The 20,029-nt window shown below is 45.4% G+C and overlaps 1 protein-coding gene and 1 long non-coding RNA gene across 3 annotated transcripts; one reads left to right on the forward strand and one right to left on the reverse strand.

Annotated features, from left to right (window-relative positions):
- The first annotated feature begins 324 nt into the window (after positions 1-324).
- Positions 325-16,976, forward strand: LOC147006401 (uncharacterized). 2 transcript variants are annotated; one of them, XR_015054865.1, is made up of 4 exons: positions 325-536; positions 2,404-2,929; positions 12,568-12,708; positions 12,846-16,976. It is a non-coding gene; the product is annotated as an uncharacterized LOC147006401 (long non-coding RNA). The 2 variants fall into 2 exon arrangements; XR_015054864.1 differs by having other exon boundaries at positions 12,568-16,976.
- Positions 6,554-10,749, reverse strand: LOC147006402 (coiled-coil domain-containing protein 85B-like). The gene is made up of 2 exons (XM_085868902.1): positions 9,677-10,749; positions 6,554-7,381 (listed from the first exon to the last, which is right to left on the reverse strand). The coding sequence occupies exons 1-2, from the start codon at positions 10,512-10,514 to the stop codon at positions 7,155-7,157; spliced, it is 1,065 nt and encodes a 354-aa protein (XP_085725028.1). The 5' UTR covers positions 10,515-10,749; the 3' UTR covers positions 6,554-7,154.
- Positions 16,977-20,029: the final 3,053 nt, after the last annotated feature.

Raw genomic sequence — 20,029 nt, forward strand, 5'->3', positions numbered from 1 at the left:
GACGCAATTTGCAAATCTTGTTAAAAATTTCAACTTAAGACCTCAAGATGACTTTTTTCAACTTTTCAGGAAACCCCACTCCACGTGTCTCTGTACGTGTGAAACTTGGTGTTTCTAATATTCGATCTTTCTCTGTTCGAATCCTCCGCAATGTTTTATTTTAAACGTTCCATGTCACACGAGTTGCTTTTTATCGCTGATTTTATGATCGATTTTTCGATTTCGATGACTTTGGGATTGGTGACGCAGCCGTGTACGAGCGGGTGGTGTATTAGCGTACATGCACGTGTTATTGTTCACATGGTTTCCCGCCAAAACGTTTATCTTCCGATGTATTTTTGTGATTGTAATTATCGTTTCAGGGTGTTATCGGTGTGTGTCCGTGGACGGTTCGGAGGAAACATCTTCTCTTGTGAATATTAATGAAGGTGAAGCTGAAGGAAGTGAAGTGGAATTGGCGGTTCATGCGGTCATGTTCAAACCGAGAGAGCTCGGGGCTTTGTTTGTGTGGACAGAGATTTATTCCTCGTGATCAGGTGGGATGAACGGTCCAAGGGGGAGGAACGGGAGAACTCAATGAGAGTTTGTTTGATGATTATTTATCCGGTTCGAACCATAAAAACACAACATTTAATTAATTATTTATTTATTCGGTGTATAAGTAAGATCCAGACACGTGGAGGAGAATTTGGACACAGAAGGTCATTTGGCCCAGCATGCCTGTGCTGTTGCTGTCTGATCCACCAGTTCATTTATTGTACAAAACACGAACCGAATCTTTTCCATTTACTTACTTTCACTAGTTAGGGGGGTGGGGTGGGGGGAGGGGATTATAAAATGTTACTCCAAGTTTGTATTTTCCTTCATTGGCCAAACCACTGTCCAGTTATGTGTACGTTGGTGGTTGGACAGGAAGGACTAATGAGAGGAGCTTTGTTCAGGGGAACTTTGGTGGGTTTTTAGATTGTTAAAACAATATATATATATATATATATATATATATATATATATATATATATATATATATACACATATATGTCCAGGTGTAGTGTGTGTCTTCACATTGTGTAACTATATGAACCGTGCTTCCCCCATGTCTCGGGTCGCTCACCTGGATTTGCTTTGTCATTGTTTATTTTTTCATTTGTTTATTTGTTCATTTATGGATGTTGTCCAACGAGTGTGTGAATTTTTCCGGTGTACTGGCTTCGATGTCCGTCGGCATGCAAAACTTCAGCTTTCTACGTCACCCGGAACGTTCCGATCTTTGATATCAGTGAGTGAGTCAGGGATTGAGTGAGTCAATGAGTCAGGGATTGAGTGAGTCAGGGATTGAGTGAGTCAGTGATTGAGTGAGTCAGTGAGTGAGGGATTGAGTGAGTCAGTGAGTGAGGGATTGAGTGAGTCAGGGATTGAGTGAGTCAGTGATTGAGTGAGTCAGTGAGTGAGGGATTGAGTGAGTCAGTGAGTGAGGGATTGAGTGAGTCAGGGATTGAGTGAGTCAGTGAGTGAGGGATTGAGTCAGTGAGTGAGTGACAAAGGGATTGAGTGAGTCAGTGAGTGAGTCAGGCCTTGAGTGAGTCAGTGAGTCAGGGATTGAGTGTCAGTGATTGAGTGAGTCAGTGAGTGAGTGTGGTGAGGAGCTTTTTTATTCTTATTTATGTATGTATATATATATATATATATATATATATATATATATATATATATATATATATATATATATATATATATATATGTATTTATTTATGTGTACATATATTATTTATTTCTATAGCCTGGTGTTGGCGCAGTGGTTAGGGCAGCGGCTTGGGATCCAAAAGGTCCTGAGTTCAAGCCCCGTTGGGCCACTGAATTAATGCACCAGGGGGTTGATTTAGCCTGTCATCCTTCCGAGGTCGGCGAAGTGAGTACCAGTGTACTGGACCGGTGTATACCCCGGTTAAAATAGGTGTACCATATCCCTGTGTTGTAAGAGGCGACCAGGATTGCGTCAGGAAGGGCATCCGGCGAAAAACCTGTGCCAAATCACTATGCGGATCATACGGATGATCCGCTGTGGCGACCCCAAACGGGAGCAGCCGAAAGAAGAAGATATTATTTATTTATATTTCGAAATATCTTTGCATATATTTGTATTTATTTATTTATTTATTTATGTATGTGCATATTTCTATATGTTTTATTTATATATTTATGGTATTTTTTGTTTCAATGTCATTGTAGGGTATTCCGGTGAATGCTTCGGAAGGTGTTCAAGCTTAGGATAATGAACCTTGTCGACGCTTGTCTTGATATGAGTGACTTTAGCCCAAGAGATTTTGTAGGAATGAGAGCGGGAATGGTAAGGGGTTTAATTATGACCCCTCCATCCCCATCCTTCCTTTTATCACTCGATTCTAGAAACGCTGCCAGAACTGAAGTTCTGGATGGAACGCAAGCTCAACCCAGACACTGTGAAGATCTTCCCACCTTGTGAACGATGCCAAGCGATGCCACGTAATTACGACATGTGGGCCAAATTTAATTTTCATTTGCTGCCCCCCCTTTCCCTGAACACCAACGATCTACCTCCTGACAGCTTGGACAACCAACTGGATGGCTGGCCACATCTCCATTTTAATGTTGCTGAGGTCCTCATAAAGGACTGTTTGTGGTGTGCACCGATGGCTAAAAAACGGGTTGCAAGCAGAGATGACCCCTGACTCGTAAAAGCAAAACAGCGGCCAAAGGTAGTTGGTGATGAAGTTGTGCAGAGCAGTTTTGGTCTCTGACATTGCGAACTCGTCACATGCTCGCTGGACCGGGACAAAGTGGATGAATATTTGCCCTGAACATTGGACCAGGAAGACGTGACCAGAGAAAGCGCAAAAGGGAAAGGTGTTGCCAGTGAGACTAAAATGGAGACGCCAGACACCGAATGACCCAGGTAACCAGTTGGTGTGAGTTCAAGAGGTATGATATGGTAAATATGAATCTGATACGTTTATAGTTCAAGCGGTCACTGTTTCATCTCTGACATGTTGATGTCCATGCAACAGTCATTTATTTCCCTTCGTTGACAACTTTTTAGCGGTTATGGTGAGATGGTTGAATGTTGTGGTGGTGATGGTTAGATGGTTGAATGTTGTAGTGGTTATGGTGAGATGGTTGAATGTTGTAGTGGTTATGGTGAGATGGTTGAATGTTGTAGCGGTGATGGTGAGATGGTTGAATGTTGTAGTGGTGATAGTTAGATGGTTGAATGTTGTAGCAGTGATGGTGAGATGGTTGAATGTTGTAGTGATTATGGTGAGATGGTTGAATATAGTGATTATGGTGAGATCTTTGAATGTTGTAGTGAATATGGTGAGATGGTTGAATGTTGTTGCTTTGATGGTGATATGGTTGAATGTTGTCACGGTTATGGTGAGATGGTTGAATGTTGTCGTGAATATGGTGAGATGGTTGAATGTTGTTGCGGTGATGGTGATATGGTTGAATGTTGTAGTGATGATGGTGAGATGGTTGAATGTTGTAGTGGTTATGGTGAGATGGTTGAATGTTGTAGTGGTTATGGTGAGATGGTTGAATGTTGTGGCGGTGATGGTGAGATGGTTGAATGTTGTAGCGGTTTTGGTGAGATGGTTGAATGTCGTAGCGGTTATGGTGAGATGGTTTAATGTTGCAGTGGTGATAGTTAGATGGTTGAATGTTGCAGCAGTGATGGTGAGATGGTTGAATGTTACAGTGATTATGGCGAGATGGTTGAATATCGTGTTTATGGTGACATGGTTGAATGTTGTAGTGATTATGGTGAGATGGTTGAATGTTGTTGCTTTGATGGTGATATGGTTGAATGTTGTCACGGTTATGGTGAGATGGTTGAATGTTGTTGTGATTATGGTGAGATGGTTGAATGTTGAAGTGGGTATGGTGAGATGGTTGAATGTTGTAGTGGTGATAGTTAGATGGTTGAATGTTGTAGCGGTGATGGTGAGATGGTTGAATGTTGTTGTGATTATGGTGAGATGGTTGAATATAGTGATTATGGTGAGATGGGTGAATGTTGTAGTCATGATGGTGAAATGATTGAATGTTGTAGTGGTGATAGTTAGATGGTTGAATGTTGTAGTGGTGATGGTGATATGGTTGAATGTTGTAGTGATTATGGTGAGATAATTGAATGTTGTAGTCGTTATGGTGAGATGGTTGAATGTTGTCGTGGTGATGGTGAGATGGTTGAATGTTGTAGTGATTATGGTGAGATGGTTGAATGTTGTAGTGGTTATGGTGAGGTGGTTGAATGTTGTAATGGTTATGGTGAGGTGGTTGAATGTTGTAGTGGTTATGGTGAAATGGTTGAATGTTGTAGTGGTTATGGTGAGATGGTTGAATGTTGTAGCGGTGATGGTGAGATGGTTGAATGTTGTAGTGGTTATGGTGAAATGGTTGAATGTTGTAGTGGTTATGGTGAGATGGTTGAATGTTGTAGCGGTGATGGTGAGATGGTTGAATGTTGTAGTGGTTATGGTGAAATGGTTGAATGTTGTAGTGGTTATGGTGATATGGTTGAATGTTGTAGTGGTTATGGTGAGATGGTTAAATGTTGTAGTGGTTATGGTGATATGGTTGAATGTTGTAGCGGTTATGGTGAGATGGTTGAATGTTGTAGTGGTGATAGTTAGATGGTTGAATGTTGTTGCAGTGATGGTGAGATGGTTGAATGTTGTAGTGATTATGGTGACATGGTTGAATGTTGTAGTGATTATGGTGAGATGGTTGAATGTTGGAGTGAATATGGTGAGATGGTTGAATGTTGTTGCGGTGATGGTGATATGGTTGAATGTTGTCACGGTTATGGTGAGATGGTTGAATGTTGTTGTGATTATGGTGAGATGGTTGAATGTTGAAGTGGGTATGGTGAGATGGTTGAATGTTGTAGTGGTGATAGTTAGATGGTTGAATGTTGTAGCGGTGATGGTGAGATGGTTGAATGTTGTTGTGATTATGGTGAGATGGTTGAATATAGTGATTATGGTGAGATGGGTGAATGTTGTAGTCATGATGGTGAAATGATTGAATGTTGTAGTGGTGATAGTTAGATGGTTGAATGTTGTAGCGGTGATGGTGATATGGTTGAATGTTGTAGTGGTTATGGTGATATGGTTGAATGTTGTAGTCGTTATGGTGAGATGGTTGAATGTTGTCGTGGTGATGGTGAAATGGTTGAATGTTGTAGTGATTATGGTGAGATGGTTGAATGTTGTAGTGGTTATGGTGAGGTGGTTGAATGTTGTAGTGGTTATGGTGAGGTGGTTGAATGTTGTAGTGGTTATGGTGAAATGGTTGAATGTTGTAGTGGTTATGGTGAGATGGTTGAATGTTGTAGCGGTGATGGTGAGATGGTTGAATGTTGTAGTGGTTATGGTGAAATGGTTGAATGTTGTAGTGGTTATGGTGAGATGGTTGAATGTTGTAGTGGTTATGGTGAAATGGTTGAATGTTGTAGTGGTTATGGTGATATGGTTGAATGTTGTAGCGGTGATGGTGAAATGGTTGAATGTTGTAGTGGTTATGGTGAGATGGTTGAATGTTGTAGTGGTTATGGTGATATGGTTGAATGTTGTAGCGGTGATGGTGATATGGTTGAATGTTGTAGCGGTGATGGTGATATGGTTGAATGTTGTAGCGGTGATGGTGATATGGTTGAATGTTGTAGTGGTTATGGTGATATGGTTGAATGTTGTAGCGGTGATGGTGATATGGTTGAATGTTGTAGCGGTGATGGTGATATGGTTGAATGTATTTCCCTTCGTTGACAACTTTGCTTGAACACAAAACCGTTTGTTTGTTCTTGAATGAACCGATTTTCTTCCAATTTTTTTGGTGTACATCGTCGATGCTCGTGGAAGTGTGAGAGAGAGAGAGAGAGAGAGAGAGAGAGAGAGAGAGAGAGAGAGAGAGAGAGAGAGAGAGAGAGAGAGAGAGAGAGAGAGACAGAGAGAGAGAGAGAGAGAGAGAGAGAGAGAGAGAGAGAGAGAGAGAGAGAGAGAGAGAGAGAGAGAGAGAGAGAGAGAGAGAGGTTAAACACAAACAGCTTTGCTGCACTTCATGCATGCAAGGACGTTTGCTTCCCTTTTCATCTCGTCAATCTTATAACATTTCAAGGCCAAACCCACCACAACTTGCAATACTAACCATTCATTTACTTTTTACCTGCCACATGTCACAGGTCTTCAAGGGCTCCAGTTGCTGTTGTTGTCACTGTTGTTGTTGTTGTTGTTGTTGTTGGGGTTCTTGGTGGGGTTTGATTTTTGAAATGTGCACCCATTGGTCGGCCAGCTTCCGGCCACACCCACATTTGTCACTTGACTCCACCCAGGCCACGACACCCAGACAAAATGACGTGGCCACAATCTTGGTTTTCTGCTGGGCCTAACGCATGCGGCCTCAAGGTTTCTGCTAATTACACCCTGTCCCGGTTTGTCGCGTCAGATTTCCATGAGCTTTGTTTGGGTGGAGTGTTAATAACGATGAGGGAACTCTGAAAAATCTCATCATGTGTCGAATATAAATGATTGGCAACGTTTAATCAAGCCCATCGGAACACATGGTACGTCAGAACGCACGGCAATCAAGAGTTACATGACATAGTCAAGTGTTACGTTACGTAATCAAGAATTAACCTGAAATAAATTATTAAAATAATGAGGCGATGGAAGTTGTCGAGGGTTGGGGCAGTGGAGATGGAAGGGGTCTGGGAGTGGAGCAGTGTGGATGGAAGTTGTCTGGGAGTGGAGCAGATGGGGATGGAGGGGGACTGGAGGTGGAGCAGTGTGGATGGAAGGGGTCTGGGAGTGGAGCAGGTGGGGATGGAGGGGGACTGGAGGTGGATCAGTGGGGATGGAAGGGGTCTGGTGTTTCATGTTTACACTTTTTAAAAATTTCCTTTTGAGATCTACAGATCTGAAGAATCAGAGTAACACGCTGAACTTTGTCATTGGTTTCAAACACCATGGTTTGTTACCCCTTCAAACAAAACCTTCCATGAATAATAAACTCAGAATTAGGTCTCAGAGTACGGCATCGTTGGTGAAGAAGACAGCATTCATGGATTACTGTGAAGAAGAGAGGACTACATGGAATGAATGAGATTGAAGACAAATCCGAAATCATCTCGAGGTCTTCACCACCCTCATTAAACTTCCGTCCCCAAACGTGTACACTTCACATTTTAGATCGCTCGGCCACTCCGGCTCTCGGTCCTCCAGTGTGAGAGTGGAGCCATCCTCGGTAGGTTCCCCGTTCTCAGGAAGCCATCGTCGATCGAACACCAACTGCCCCGCGTTGTTGAGGCCATCTGCATCCGGGCCCGTGCTTGGCCGACAACCCATTGGTTCTGCAGAAAAAAAAAACATAATTGACACAACGAGCAAGGTGAGAGTGGGGATTGGGATAAAGGAGAAAATAATTTAATCTTAAAAATGAACCAGTTTTGTGAAAGCACCAAAAAGTATCACGTGCTTTCGATACGGTCTGGCACCCTGCCCTGCTCACCAAACTCTCTTCCTATGGTATCCAAGGCCATCTCCACTCATGGCTCGCAGACTTCCTCTCCTGTTGCAGTCAACACATGGCTCTTACTGGCTCTCTCTCATCCCCTCTTCCTGTCCAGGCGGGAGTTCCTCAAGACATTGTTCTGGGCCCTGTTCTTTTTCTGGTTTTCATCAATGATCTCTCTGACTCTCTGGAAAATCCTCTTTATCTCTTTGCTGATGACTCCACCTTCTGTCGTACCATCTGTCATCCCTCAGACCGGCAAGCAGCAGCTTCTTCACTCTCTGCAGATCTGGATAAAATCACAAACTGGTCCAACACGTGGAACATGTCTTTCAATCCGGACAAATCTCACACTCTCACAATGTCTTTCTGAAATGAACCATTTATAAACCCTCCTCCCCCCCCGCCCCTCCATCTACTTTCTCAACAATCCTCTTGAAGTCCTTTCACATTCAAGCTTCTGGGTCTCACGATCTGCCATGATCTTTCCAGGAAAAGCCACATTTCCAACCTGGCCTCGAAAGCCAGTCGCCGACTGGGAATCCTCCGTCGTGCAAAGTCCTTCCTTGGCCCATCTGAGATCCTGACCACGTACAAAGCTTTCAGCTGTAGCTTGATGGAGTACTGCTCTCCCCTCTGGGCTGGTGCTCCTGCCTCTCACCTTTCTCAGCTTTACGCTGTGGAAACCAAGGCATTTATGATCATTGGTATCTCCCGCGATGAGGCTGAGTCTTTGGGCCTCTCACTCTCTCACCGCTCTGTCTGCGATTTGTCCCCACCACATTTCCACAGGGCACTCAAGGTTCGCCAACAACCCTGTTCTGCTAAAACTACCAAAATCACGAATCACTGCTCACCATCACTCTTTCATTCCTCTTTTTTTCCCGTCTTTGGAATAAACTCCCACACTCTATTCATTCCCATTCTTCCCTCCAGGGCTTCAAAACAGCCGTTCACCACCACCTCCGATCATCCCCCATCCAAATCCTCGATCTTTTCTACCCCCGTTAATCCACTCCAAACCCACCTCCTTCAAATTCCCTGCTTTCCTTCCTGAAAGTTTAATTTCGTGCAAGGTCCTGAAAGTCCCTGGAATGTCCATCTTGTATACCCCGTGTTCCCCACCCCCATCCCTCTCCCTTCCACAGATCTCCGAATGTCTCTGTTCCCCACTGTTTTGTCCTTCCCTCTCCCGCGCCCTGGTCTCCTGCCCCTCTTGTTGTGTATTCTGTGTTTGCTCTCATACGAGTCTCGACAATGTATATTAAAAAAGTAGGCCAGAGTGTGACGTCATGACACCACTTTTTAGATGTGACATCCGTGTTGCTTTTTGGGTGCCTTGGAGTGACCTTTAAGCAGCTGAGTGTGGGTTCGATTCCCACACTACCTTCTAAACGATTACCCTGGTCTTTCACGAGCATGCATTGTGTCAAGATAGCTTCAATTAATGGGCCTAACTGTGCCATACTTGACGTGGAACTGATGATAATTTAATAAATACCATTTGTTGGAACCTACTCCTTGGCAAACCTGCCAAGGTAGCTCACAGGTGTGTGTGTGTGTGTGTGTGTGTGTGTGTGTGTGTGTGTGTGTGTGTGTGTGTGTGTGTGTGTGTGTGTGTGTGTGTGTAGGTTGGGGGGGAGGGGTCGGGAGAAGGTGAGAAGGGATGAATCACTCCTTTTCTTCCGCAAATTAACCACAAACTGCAAATGCCAAAGTTAATAACCACGTGACACAACCACCCTGCTGATTGTCGTTTTTTGGCCCGATCTCTCAATGGTGAAGAATCACTTTGAAACTAAATAATTCTCGTATCCAGATGATCCAGATCCGGATCTTCACCAAAATCGAATCAATTCGTCGTGGTCACACGCGACACCCAACGTGTCCACCAAGTTTCGTCTGAGTCTGTCCACAACTTCTTGAGATATCCTGCACACAGACAGACAGACAGACGGACAGAGAGGGGGTGAAAACATGACCTCCTTCACCTTCGGTGGTGGAGTAAAGGAAGCGTCACGACCGAGGACCGATGCCGATCAGCAATCAATCGCAGAGACAAGCGAGCAACCGGTGAAGGGTGTATATGTGCCTGATAAATGGAGGACGGGTCATCTGGGATCGATCCACATACCTGGGAGGAGGTTCGGGCAACGAATGGAGCACACTGTTGTCAGACGTCGGGCACGACCCGGCGGGTCATCGGGACTTTTCGTGTTCGAACCGTCGGACGATGAGCAATCGGATACGAAGTTGACCCGACAGCAGGATGCGTCCAGATCGTCCGTCGGTCCTTCCCCACCGGTCAGGTTCACCAGATCCTTGCGGGTTCCGTCGCTGCCGCACCTTGATCGCACCTCGGCGAGCTCATCTTGGAGCATCACGCAGATCTCCTTGAGGCGTCCATTTTCGCTCACAACATCTGCGTGCTTGAGCTCCAGCTCGGAGACCGCGTCCGTGAACAAATCGACGTCACTCAAAATGGAGGCATAAAAGTGCACCAAGCGCTGCCACTCGCACATTTCACCGTACAGGTAACTGCAGTAGTCCGACACCACCCGGTTGTCCTGCTCAAGGTCCTGGTTCATCTGCCAGAGGGACCAGATCTTCTCCAAGCGGGATCGCAAGGTCCATTTGGCGTTCCTCACGTACCTCTCGTGCTCCGTCTTTGCCGTGTTATTCTCGTCCTCGAGACGCAGGAGCCTCTGCACGAGCTCGGCTTTGCCGCACCTGAGCGTATCAACGTGCGTGATGTCGGACTCCTTCCTCTCCATCGAGTCCTCCTCAACGTCCTCCACCTTCCCCGTGGCCGGAGCACCGAGGGACGGTGGGAAGTCTTTCCTCCGGGCTCCGAGCGTCGTGGATGCCTCGCCGGTCGGCCTCCCTTCCCTCCGGGTCGTGAAAGCGTCGGAGCGCCGTGTGGGGTCCTCCGGGTCGTGAAAGCACCGAGGGACTGCGGAGTCGAGTTCCATCCGGTTACGATTAATAAATATAAAAAATCTCTTTCTAATCGCGGAGGAGAACGAAGGAACGTTTCGTGACGCCGGATTCACGGGGACATTTTTATACGACGACTTCAACGGCTCCAAATAACCCGATCTTCTTCGTCATGGATCATCACAGATGGTCAATTTTTTTAAATTGCGATGATAAGACGCAAAGTCTAATTTACATGTTAATATCAACCACAACGAGCCAGATATGCAGGTGGATTACTTCCGTCAAATTAACAGAACGTACTGACCTGTATGTTTTAAAAACAAAAAATTACAGACGCGCATTTCACCGTCATGGATTCAAACACCGGTTAACACTTGAATACCGCTGCATTACACACAGTTCCTCAAAATTATTTTCACGTCGATGTGCTTTGTGTTCTTTCACGCAGCTCTTACAGTGAAGGGTATTTTTTTAAAACATTTCTACAGGCGCGCATTACACTGTCATGGATTCAAACACCGGTTAACACTTGAATACCGCTATATTACACACAGTTCCTCAAAATTATTTTCACGTCGATGTACTTTGTGTTCTTTCACGCAGCTCTTAGAGTGAAGGGTATTTTTTTTAAATTTTTTTTTAAATACATAGCGAACGCTGCTCATAGAGAGCTCGGCATTGTTCTTCTTATTATTCTTCTTCTTGTGAAGACAAAACCTTTATATTCGGACTCGGCTGCTTTAACAACAAGATCCGGATCTCCTTAAATACTAAGCACATGTACACATCCTCGCATTGACGGTGCCTTTTCAGAGCGTCTATCATGAACTTTTAAATATATTCGGACATTTGCTTTCAAGTTTCGAAAAGTTCACGTTACAATTTAAAGATTATTCCATTTAATATATTGTAATTTCGTAAATACATTATTTATTTCGTAAATACGTAAATAAACGATGACGGGTCTCGCTATTGGCTTAATCAAGGCACGTGACGAAATATCGGAAGTTGTTGTCGTTTTTTTTATTATTTTTTTTTTTAGCCGACAAAACCTTAAGGATGCTGCTCTTGGACACATTTGCCCTTGTTTAAAAAAAAACAAAACTCGAGATGTGTCGGGAGGATCGAACTTCATGACCCCCCCCGCCCCCGAGGTTTCACATGAAGGAGTCGGTTTCGCACGTGACGAGAGCACGTGACCTCGTTTGACAAGCATCCTTGGCAGTCGGTCTCGTCGTCCTTGCGAACTCGTGACGAGGTACGTTCCTCTTCGTCGTGAAACACGAGGTTAACTCGTGGTTCCCCGTCGACCATTCTCATCAACCACACAAACCTGGTGTTGGCTTAACGGTTAAGCTGGCTGTCTTCAGATCTTAGGGTCTTGAGTTCGAGCCCCCCCTGTCGTTCTGTTGAATTAATACCAGGTGGGGTTGATTCATCCTGTCATCCTTCTGAGGTTGGCGACGTGAGTACAAGCTGACTGGCAATGGGGGCACTGAATCAGTGGCACAAGCCCGCTTCGAGAAAAATGATGCAATCAGCAGGCACAGGTTGCACACGAAACAACAACAACAACACAAACGAAATCTCGTGGCACCAATTAGCATTCCAAATTAATTAACGGTAATAAACATCAATGGAATGAGATATTGTCCTCGAGCCAATGAAATGGGAGGGCATATGCACCGGACTCAAACCTGCAGCTCTCTCTCTCTCTCTCTCTCTCTCTCTCTCTCTCTCTCTCTCTCTCTCTCTCTCTCTCTCTCTCTCTCTCTCTCTCTCTCTCTCTCTCTCTCTCTCTCTCTCTCTCTCTCTCTCTCTCTCTCTGTCGGTTTTTGTTATAAGATGGTATCGTGTATCCTATTTAATTATTCTTTTTTAATGACGGTTTGAATTTGGTAATTTGTGGACAACTCACCCCTCTGTCTCTCTCTCTGTCTCTCTCTCTCTCTCTCTCTCTCTCTCTCTCTCTCTCTCTCTCTCTCTCTCTCTCTCTCTCTCTCTCTCTCTCTCTCTGTCTCTCTCTCTCTGTCTCTCTCTCTCTCTCTCTGTGTCCCATCCTTGCTCCACTCACTCCTAATACAGTGCAGCACCCTCCTCCCGATGCCTGGTGTTGGCTCAATGGTGAGAGTGGTGGCTTTGGGATCCGAGGCTCCTGAGTTCAAATCCTGCTTGGCTGTTGAATTAATACCAGGTGGGGTTGATTCATCCTGTCATCCTTCTGAGGTTGGTAACACGAGTACCAGCTTACGGGGTACTTCTATTTCTTCATCCAATCTCCACTCATGGCTCGCAGACTTCCTCTCCCGACGGTAAACGTGTGGCCCTTAATTGATTTCTCTCATTCCCCTCTTCCGGCCCAGGTTGGAGTTCATCAAGGTCGTGTTCCGGGCCCAGTGCTTCTTCTGGTTTTCATCAATGATCTCTCAGATTCCCTGAAAAAATCCTCTTTATCTCCACTGATCATACCTGTTGATATAACTATGATCTAACTGAATGACCTGGCAAGCCGAGGAGCAATGTGCCATTGGTTTGGTGACCAAATGGAAAAGCACCCAAATTGGATCAACTCCTTGTGGTTCGGTGGGGCTAATCAACAATCACACCATCTTCTGTGGTGCTGAGCCTCCCGAGGAGGTGGCCGAGACGTCTCTCAAGGGCACCAAGTCCACTAGTTTCTGTGCATCGAATGCCAGATGGGGTATGCTGGGATCGTATTGGTTCGAGGACACCAATGGTAAGACGGTGACAGTAAACGGCGAGTGGTACCGCGAGATCTCACGCCGATTCCACGCTGATCTCGCTCATCCTTCATGCAGGACGGTGCCCTCCCGCACAATGCAGGAGAAACCATCGACTTGGTCCACCAGCTGTTTGAAAATCGTGTCATCAGTCTGGGCACGGCGCACGAGGGGACACCCCCACAGCCCAGGTTTGAATCCACTGGATTTGTTTATTTTGAGGGTGCTGCCAAAGTCAAGTTTATGGCAGCAAACCTCGAACCCTGAACAATGGTTCCTTTTGATGTACCTGTAACGATGACCTCTGGTTCACCTAAGTTCAGTGGTACACGACTGATGGTTTTGGTATAAGTGTCCGTCCAGTACACCGTGCCGGCCACACAGTCGAAAGCAATGCTGTCGATAGAAAATGCCTGTGCAGGAGACAAAATGATTTACTTTAACCTTCTTGCCTTGAGACGTGTAATACAGAGCTCCCTCATCATCATATACAGGACAGGACTCCAACATCATCATATACAGGACAACACTCCATCATAATCATCATATACAGGACAACACTCCATCATAATCATCATATACAGGACAACACTCCATCATAATCATCAATATGCATCGTAAATTTCAAGGCAAAAGGTAGAAACCTTTTGATTGAAGGCAAAAGTCATGGAAATATGACAACAGACTTGTTATCCCGCGCACAAAGCGAAAAGCGGGGTTCAGTAATATGGGACTTTCAAACGACGTAATCTGCCCCAGAATTATCGGTGCACAAGCGCCAAACCCCTTAGCGGCAATGTTGATCTCAGGTGGATGGAGGTTATGGTCTCACACCTGTCTGTTTGGTGATTTTGGGGATTTTTTTGGTGAAGAACTGGATCTGGATACAACATTTATTTATTTTTTTGTTTTCGAAGTGATTCTTCACTATTGAGAGATAGAGCCAAAAGCAACAGATAGAATGACACGTGACAAGAACAAGCCGATTTGATTTTGCTTAAGCTCCCGATCCAGATCCGGTCTATCAGGAGGACACAAAACATCAACTGTTCAGTCTGGTGTCGGTGATTAAGGTATGTTTCCATGTATCGTGTGTGCGACACAAGGACTGTTGCCTAAAATGGCTCATGAAGCTCTGAAAGAATCTGAAGAGACGTGGAAAAGTACAAGAGAGAACTACACAACTCCAGGCAGAGTCTGTCGGAATCTGACTCCAGTCCTGGTACTTTGTACCTGATAAATGCCTTCTGCTTATCCTTCATAGCACTCCTTACCAATCTGCTCAACCACGCTGGTCTCTTTCTGCCTCATTGGAATATACTTTCCCAGCGCCCTGCAAATGTGATCCTTGAAGGATGCTGATTGCCCTCTTTGAAGTTTGGCCCAATGTAGAACATATAACTCCCTCCTCATACCCTCAAAGTTTCTCTTCCTCATGTCCAATTGCCTTCATTTACTATCCCAAACTCTTAAGAGAATACTCGCACACAATATGTTTTGGTCACTTATCCTGGAATGCTCTCCTCCTGCCTCCCTAACACTGAACTCCCCCCTGATGGGATTACCTATAAACTCGTTTAAAAAAACAATCCTTGACGAGACCTGGACATTTCTCATCTCTTCTGCCCTTTCCCTGTTCATGGACCCAACCGATCGCTTCCAAATTAAAATCCCTGATCATGAAGACTCTTCTCTTACTACGTGCCTTCCTGATTTTTTTCATATGAACTCATCTATCCTGCTCTTCCATCGCACCAGGAGCCCTCGAAAAGCATCCTACAAGTATCTCACTATTGTTACAAATACAATCTCCAATCTCAATCCAAATATAATCATCCACATGAATGTCAACCCTTATCTCTCAATACAACATTGTCTTTTACCCAGAATGCAACACCTATTTTGTCTGCCCTATCACACCTCCACATCGACCAAACAATCTCCCTGACCTCATCCTTCCCTATCTCCACGCCACCCTCATCCCTGTCTGGACTCGCTCCACAAACACCACCCGAACTTGCTGCACTATCACTCTGCCTCACCACAGGTGTAGTTTATGGGGATGTGACACATGGACGATCATTAAAAAGCATGCAGAAGTGGTTGGATGGATGTTACAAACACCTTTTATGCAAAATCTTTTCATGTTTCCTGGTCACAGCAAATCATACTCTCATCCTCAGAGAACTGTACAAGGAAATACCAAAGATTTCAGAAACCATTAGTTGCTACAGAAGAGCAGATGTCACAAGGGATTGCAGCAGAAGTTCAGGAAGCACAATCATTGAAGGCGTGCAGAGCGGCCCAGGTTGAGCTATCCTCAGACACCGGCATCCGATCTCTGGATTACTCGAGAAAGTTCTGTCGGACAGACATCACTGGAAGAGTTTGGTGAACAATTTCTATCACCCATCCTTGGACAACTCGGTAGAGAGGTCCTCAGATATCCAGAGACAGGTAGATTATAGATATCGATTAATTAACTATTATTTGAGTGTTACGATCGAATTGCACAAGGATGGAGTTCAACAATACACGGTCTTGTTCTTTGTATTCCACATTTACATCGTCTTTCAGATCTTTCTTTCTTCCATCATTGATGGTCTGAACAAACATCACAGGATATGGAGGCCTTCTGTAAAAAGAGTAGAATTGACCTTCCGTCGGCATAAACATAAACATCAACATAACCTCCTTCACCAAGATGGATGAACTGGCGGCCATTTTCGTTGTAAAAATAAGACACCCGATGTTGAACACGTCCGCAAACATCTCTCGGACATGCATCGAACTGATGTTCATCAAACTTGGCACCCAGGTAAGGAATGATGTTATACATCTGCATGTCATTTTTACTTCGACATCAGATCCAAGATGGCCGACTGGCGGCCATTTTAGTTATGAGGAAGCAACAGCCCGGCGTTGACCACTTCCTCAGACATGCATTCACCGATCTTGTACAAACTGGGCACACACGTCATGAATGATGACTTACAGAAGCACGTCATTGTTTTCCCGACATCAGGTGGAAAACATCAACATAACCTCCTTCTCCAAGATGGATGAACTGGCGGCCATTTTCGTTGTAAAAAAAAGACACCCGATGTTGAACACGTCCGCAAACATCTCTCGGACGTGCATCCAACCAATGTTCTTCAAACTTGGCACCCAGGTAAGGAATGATGTTATACATCTGCACGTCATTTTTACTTCGACATCAGATCCAAGATGGCCGACTGGCGGCCATTTTGTTACTTAAATGTGTCCCCAACCATTTCTCAAACACCCATGGTCCGAATTTGTTCCAGCTTGGCATAAGCACGGTACATGATGGCTTAAAAGTGCCCCTCACTTTATTTTGCTAGATCTGATCAAAGATGGAAGACTGTCGGCCATTTTAGTTGGGCTCACACTTTAACGCCATTCAGCAAAATAAGTTAAACAACGGGGGCTATGACATTTTATGTCATTTTTATTTGTTGTCATTACATTCTGGAGCTATCGTGGCAGCGGTCTGTGGCCTGTATCGACCGCTTCAATAAAGGGATGAGCAAATTGGATAATCAATGAAGGTTTTGGTAACCTTAGTTGTTAAGGCTGAAAAGAGAGAAAATACACAAGGGTCGCCTGTCACCAGCACTAGGAATGTTTTTGCTTCATGTATGTAATCCGGGTTTGAGCAGTCTATTGTCTGTACACCCTGCCCCCCCCCAAGCCCCCCATACTGTCTGTGTAATAAAGAGATAAACATTTTACCGGATTTTTGTTGTTTTTGCAGTTGTAGTTGTTTTGAAGATTGTGTTTGTTGAGCTAATGCATCTGTGTATGTCACAGAGACATACATTGCAAAACACACCATCATTGAACACGAACTTATTACGAGAAGGGCACTCGGTAGAGCGCACACCTCCGCCATGTAATGCCTGATCCACGAGAACGTGTTGGGCCCAATACATGTTTGAAATATATATCCTCCCCAGGGAAGTCGCTCAGCACTGATCCTCCCCAGGGAAGTCACTCACCACTGATCCTCCCCAGGGAAGTCGCTCAGCACTGATCCTCCCCAGGGAAGTCACTCAGCACTGATCCTCCCCAGGGAAGTCACTCACCACTGATCCTCCCCAGGGAAGTCACTCACCACCAATCCTCCCCAGGGAAGTCGCTCAACACTGATCCTCCCCAGGAAAATCGCTCACCACTGATCCTCCCCAGGGAAGTCACTCACCACCGATCCTCCCCAGGGAAGTCATTCAGCACTGATCCTCCCCAGGGAAGTCACTCACCACTGATCCTCCCCAGGAAAATCGCTCACCACTGATCCTCCCCAGGGAAGTCGCTCAGCACTGATCCTCCCCAGGGAAGTCACTCACCACCGATCCTCCCCAGGGAAGTCATTCAGCACTGATCCTCCCCAGGGAAGTCACTCACCACTGATCCTCCCCAGGAAAATCGCTCACCACTGATCCTCCCCAGGGAAGTCGCTCAGCACTGATCCTCCCCAGGGAAGTCACTCACCACCGATCCTCCCCAGGGAAGTCATTCAGCACTGATCTTCCCCAGGGAAGTCACTCACCACTGATCCTCCCCAGGAAAATCGCTCACCACTGATCCTCCCCAGGGAAGTCGCTCAGCACTGATCCTCCACAGGGAAGTCACTCAGCACTGATCCTCCCCAGGGAAGTCGCTCACTTTGGTGCATGAGCAAACTTTGGTACGTCATGGGTGATGAAGGTTGTGGTCAAGTCTCATCGGAATTGTGTTTGTAGTTTTGGAGAAGAAAGCAAATACCTCTTTGGGAGGTGGGGGGGGGGACGATAACCCCCATCCCCCATAAACTCCCTCTGTAGACACCCTCAGAGCCTGATTTTTTTTCATGTCATGAACAAACTTTGGTACGTCATGGGTGATGAAGGTACACCTTTAACCAGAATTACATGTGTAGTTTCAGGGAAGACGTTGCAAGTATTTGTGGACGGACGGACGACGTGCCATCCCACAAGCTCCACCGAACTCCGTTCCAGGTGAGCTGAAAATACATCCAATTTCCAGGTGAAATCAATGCAAACACCTGTAAATATCCATCAACATGATGTCGACGACATCGTCATGGCCGCCATGATCTGTACAACCCCACGAATGAAAACAGGAGGCCCACGGCCAACAAGTTCATAAATAGTTTTCGGACGAAACAAAAGCAAGTTGATGAGTAAATCACGCGATGAGAAAAAAAATAAGACAATTTATTCCTTCTTATTCTTGTTGTTGTCTTCTTCTTCTTCTTCTTCTTCTTCTCCACTCGTTTTTGCAGCCGATGACTGCAGGTTTATTTCTCGTATCGTAAACTATCTTGACGAAACTCCCGCATTTCAGGATGCAAAAAAAATACATCTAGAAGTCATTAAAAAAAAAAATCTCGAGGTCAGGAGTTCCGGCCGGTGTACAATACCGGAAGTAGATTTACCCATAATGCAATGCGCGCTTCCTTTTTTCGTGCTTCCATAATGGCGGAGACGGGTAAAGCTTTGTGTGAACTGTGACGATAAATCGACCGTTCGGCCGTCATCCTCTTCCTCTTCTTTTTTTCACCTCTGCCACCAAAGGTGGAAGGACGTTATGTTTTCACCCCTTTCTGTCTGTCTGTCTGTCTGTTTGTGTGTTTGTGTGTGTGCATGAAATTTTGTGGACAGGTTCGCCGTGTGACGAGGACGAACTGATTCTATCTTTGTGAACATCCGCATCCGCTGACTGGGATTTTAAAACCGATTCTTCACCATCGAGAGATCGGGCTGAACCGATACACAGCACGATATCTCAAAAAAGTTGTGGACGGATTCGGACGAAACTCGGTGGACGTGTCGAGTGTGTGACGAGGAAGAAGTGATTCGATTTTGGTGAAGATCCGGATCCGGATCTGGACACGAGAATTATTTAATTTTTTAAGTGATTCTTCACCATCGAGAGATCGGGCTGACCGATACACAGCACGATATCTCCAAAAGTTGTGGACGGATCCAGACGAAACTCGATGGACGTGTCGAGTGTGTGACGAGGAAGAAGTGATTCGATTTTGGTGAAGATCCGGATCCGGATCTGGACACGAGAATTATTTAATTTTTTAAGTGATTCTTCACCATCGAGAGATCGGGCTGACCGATACACAGCACGATATCTCCAAAAGTTGTGGACGGATCCAGACGAAACTCGATGGACGTGTCGAGTGTGTGACGAGGAAGAAGTGATTCGATTTTGGTGAAGATCCGGATCTGGACACGAGAATTATTTAATTTTTTAAGTGATTCTTCACCATCGAGAGATCGGGCTGACCGATACACAGCACGATATCTCCAAAAGTTGTGGACGGATCCAGACGAAACTCGGTGGACGTGTCGAGTGTGTGACGAGGAAGAAGTGATTCGATTTTGGTGAAGATCCGGATCCGGATCTGGATACGAGAATTATTTAATTTTTTTGAAAGTGATTCTTCACCCATTGAGATATCAGACCAATAACGACATGTCGTACCTGTGTGGCGCGACATCTCAAACATGTGTCGGGCCCGAGATGTTGTCGTGGATCAGGAGGATGTTGGCACGCTTGTCAAGACCAAGATCCATTCGGATGTCCTCCCAAGTTCTGCTTCACCAGTTTGAGTCGATCTGCCGATTGAACATCACGAGCGGAGTACCCCCGCCCGACGGGCGATCATGTTCCAAGTACGCGACGCGTTCTTCTGAAGCTTACCTGTATTTGGGCGGACAGATGTGTCGGCCAAAAAAAATCCTCACCTGGGTTACATCCCTGAAACA

Source organism: Eptatretus burgeri, unplaced genomic scaffold (assembly GCF_056783735.1).
Source record: "Eptatretus burgeri isolate ZD-2024b unplaced genomic scaffold, Ebu_testis_v1 Ebu_testis_scaffold_3180, whole genome shotgun sequence".
Lineage (NCBI taxonomy): Eukaryota > Metazoa > Chordata > Myxini > Myxiniformes > Myxinidae > Eptatretus > Eptatretus burgeri.